The 3,506-nt window shown below is 32.1% G+C and overlaps 1 protein-coding gene across 1 annotated transcript in view; it reads right to left on the bottom strand.

The window, feature by feature from the left end:
• Window positions 1-507: 507 nt before the first annotated feature.
• NABP1 (nucleic acid binding protein 1) overlaps window positions 508-3,506 on the bottom strand; it is an 8,321-nt gene continuing 5,322 nt past the window's right edge. The window contains exons 4-6 of the mRNA XM_004385576.2: window positions 3,374-3,449; window positions 2,911-2,977; window positions 508-1,894 (exon numbers count right to left, since the gene is read on the bottom strand). Coding sequence (XP_004385633.1) covers window positions 1,725-1,894; window positions 2,911-2,977; window positions 3,374-3,449 — 313 coding nt within the window. The 3' untranslated portion in view covers window positions 508-1,724. The remainder of the gene's footprint in view (window positions 1,895-2,910; window positions 2,978-3,373; window positions 3,450-3,506) is intronic.

Genomic DNA, 3,506 nt, shown 5'->3' on the forward strand with positions numbered 1-3,506 from the left:
TAATCTTAATTATCTATCCCAATCTTCAGATAACTTCTTTGGAGGCATTTTGAAATGTGAATGTCTTAAGAAAGTATTAGTCACAAAGAAAAATAAAGCCAAATTAATTGTAATCATCAATAAATGAATTTAAAAAAAATCTTTTTATGATATATAAGCCCGTTACCAAAGTAGTATAAACCATAAACAAGCTCCTTGAGATTATGTCATCTATCCCTTAACATTCTCCACACAAAGCCTAACGCATAGCGTGTACTCAAATACTGGTTAGACACACTGAATTAGAACAAACAAGTAATCTGGCATAAACAGTTATATTCAAATGCTAAAAATTCTTCAGAAAACAAGGTCGACTTAAATTATTTTGTGATTTGAGATGGAAAAAGACAATTGCAGAGCAAGTCATCACCAAGCTGAGTCATCAATACAATTGTAGCAAGATGCACTGGCTTTCCATCGTTAAGTCACTGAAAGTCATTGAAAGATACAGCAAAAATTATAGGTCTGTTAACATTAATGCAATATTTATTCAAGAGATAATATTCAAGAAGGGCTCAATTTTAACAAAGGAAAAATTTACCAGTAATTCACCCTGCAGCAAAAGATGGAACTGGGTACCATTTATGATGCACAAATTTCACCTTTACATTTCTAAATAAAACTGTACTGACTTCTTTGAGAGAGCCATTTCTTAAGTTTTGCTAGTAAGGCTATGCAAATTGTGTTCATAAACTTCGACAACACACCATGCACACACGCACACCAAAAAAAAACCCTTTCAAATAAAGTACCTAAGGTTCTTACTCCAGGCTGAGTACCTGTAAGCACCTAGGATGCTGTAATTTTGCTGATTCAAGGCTGTATATTTTGTGAATTCAATTTCAATCACATTCACTGTGTTTATTTACCATCATTTCTTTAAAAATAATTAGATCAATGTTTATTATGACTTTACAAATCCCTCAGATTATACTTTCATATTTAACAAGGTACTTTCAAAAATATATATATTAAAAGCATCTGTTTTAAATTTCCCTTCAATGTAATCCACAAAGTTGGTAACAAATGTTAAGAGCTCTATCCCAAAATAAAATGTAGCCTTCTTCTAAAAATTACTTGCTACAGATCACATTCTATTCCATAATTCTGATAAAGAATCTGGGTTTTGTTTTTTACCAAAAAAAAAAAACTTAGGATGATTCAGCCCTTGGAAAATCTTAATTGCAGTCACTCAAAGAAGAAGTCAATCATTCCCGCAGTCACACTTGAAAACTGTAGTGAGCATTGACCAAGTTTTGTTTTGTTGGTGGTTACTGCTTTCTGGTTGACAACATCTGAATTTAAGATAAAAGAACATCTCCTACTAAGTCTTATTTTAAATATTACAAACTTTATACAGAAGACAGACTCATAGAGGCTATAAAGCTGATGTCTGAAGTAACTCACCCACGGAATGGGTGCAGGCTTTTTAGAGGCTACTGAATGATCTTTTTGCTCTAAAAATGAATGCCTCTACTTTTCAGAGTGTTCCCATTTTAATAGGAAACTTGAGCAGCTCAACAGTTTTTCTATAAAAACAAATCACTTTTCTTAACAAACCAAAAATGTAAAAGGAAACCAATATATAAGACATACTTTTCACAGTTAACAATAAATAAAAGTGCAATGAGTATTCAAGTAGGGCACGTAGTTTAAAAAACTACATGTGAGTAATTTGGCATAGGTCATCTTTTAAATGCTCTTCGAGGGTCCCTGCCATTACTTATTGTGGTCATAACTGTGTGATTATCAGCTGTTCCTGGTAGTTGTGGATTTATAGGTCCTCGGCCATTACTTCTACCACCATATGAAAACTGATATCCCCTTGAGTCAGGGCCAGTCTGAACACCATTTCCTAAAAAAGAATACAAAAATTCATCACTTTTCAGATACTGATCTATAGAAGTACACCTATTTGAAGTTCCAATACATGCTATTAACACGAATAATATTAGTGAAAACAGCTTTAGTTTTAAACTTCTGGGGTGGGAGGAACTCAATGTGGGTTCTAGGTTTTTCCAAATGTATGATTATAATAAATGTATTACTTTTATGTTGTATTAGTAGGGAAAGGAAAAAAGACCAACTTGGGCAACAAAATTAAAATTAATAGAATAGAAAAAAAGCTTAGACCATCCACTGCCTACACTAGAAGGGAAAAAAGAACGAGCAAGGATAACACAGTTATGAATACTGGCAATTGGCTTAAATATGTTTAATATTGTTTCAAAAAGATGGCAAAGTTTCTCAATGTGATGATGCCTGAACATGTAGCCATCAGGTCAAATGAAACTTAGAGCCACCCTAATGAATGCAGTCACAAATTATTTTTCTTCAGTTAAAAGAATGAAGACTTCAGAAGACCTTCAACAAGGCTGCAAGGTCATGAACATGACATTTGAGGGATAAAGGCTACTCTTTTAAAGAGGTGGCTATCAGTATGTGAAAACTTAAGGCAAGCTATTAGTCTGAAGATAAAGTCTTTCAGTACAACTAAACCATCAGAAATACTGCATTTATAATAAACAATCAAGTTATGGAAATTTTATTTAAAAAAATTAATGGAAGAAAAGCATGAGACCTTTTCATATACATCACCAAAACTTAACTTTTTCATTATCAGCCAATGTTCACCACTGTCTTCCCACAACCTGACCCAAATGCTTAAATATAGAATATGCTCAATAAATTAGCTTAAGAGTGTATCTGCTTTCTAGGAAAAGCAGTTATTTGGGAATTCTGTGTTTATTGGTAGTTCACATTTAGTACTAATTTATGCCTAAAGACAAATTTTTCCTCTAAATCTTTCATAAGATATACCCCCTTAATTCTTACACCTGATTACAAATATTCAAAAAAAAAAAATCTTACCCACTGGTCCAAATGTACCTGTACCCATATTACTATTCATGGAATTATTCTTCTGTTCACTGTATGCCTAAAAAAAAATTTTAATTTAACCAAATGAACATTAAAAAACCACTTTTATATTATTATATTATATTCATTCTTATTTTTTAATTTTTTTAAATTAAAAAGATTTGTCTAAGTCCATTCAATATTCAGCAATATTTCTCAAATGTTTCACAGGTGCTACACGCTACATATTTCCTGGTATTACTCCCCACGCATCTAAATACTAAATGGCAGATATGTCTATTACATGATACTTCAGCTATATACAGAGAACCACAAAACGCCTTAAAAAAATATTTTTTAAAATTGTCTTCATTACACACTGGGTACCCACAGGGTTGACAATCTAGCCATAAAATTAAAATACAGTCAAAATTAGCCTAACCATAAAAATAAATTATACATTTGGATTAATTACCCCTTTGTTCTGCTGTCCTCGATAATCTGGATTGGGTTCACTGAAATTTGGCACTTCTGAATACACCATACAAAATCTGAAAAGCAAATAAAGGACAAGTTACATAATCAACATTTCTGTATATAACTTACAT

Source organism: Trichechus manatus, unplaced genomic scaffold (genome assembly GCF_000243295.1).
Source record: "Trichechus manatus latirostris isolate Lorelei unplaced genomic scaffold, TriManLat1.0 scaffold00142, whole genome shotgun sequence".
Taxonomy (NCBI): Eukaryota; Metazoa; Chordata; class Mammalia; order Sirenia; family Trichechidae; genus Trichechus; species Trichechus manatus.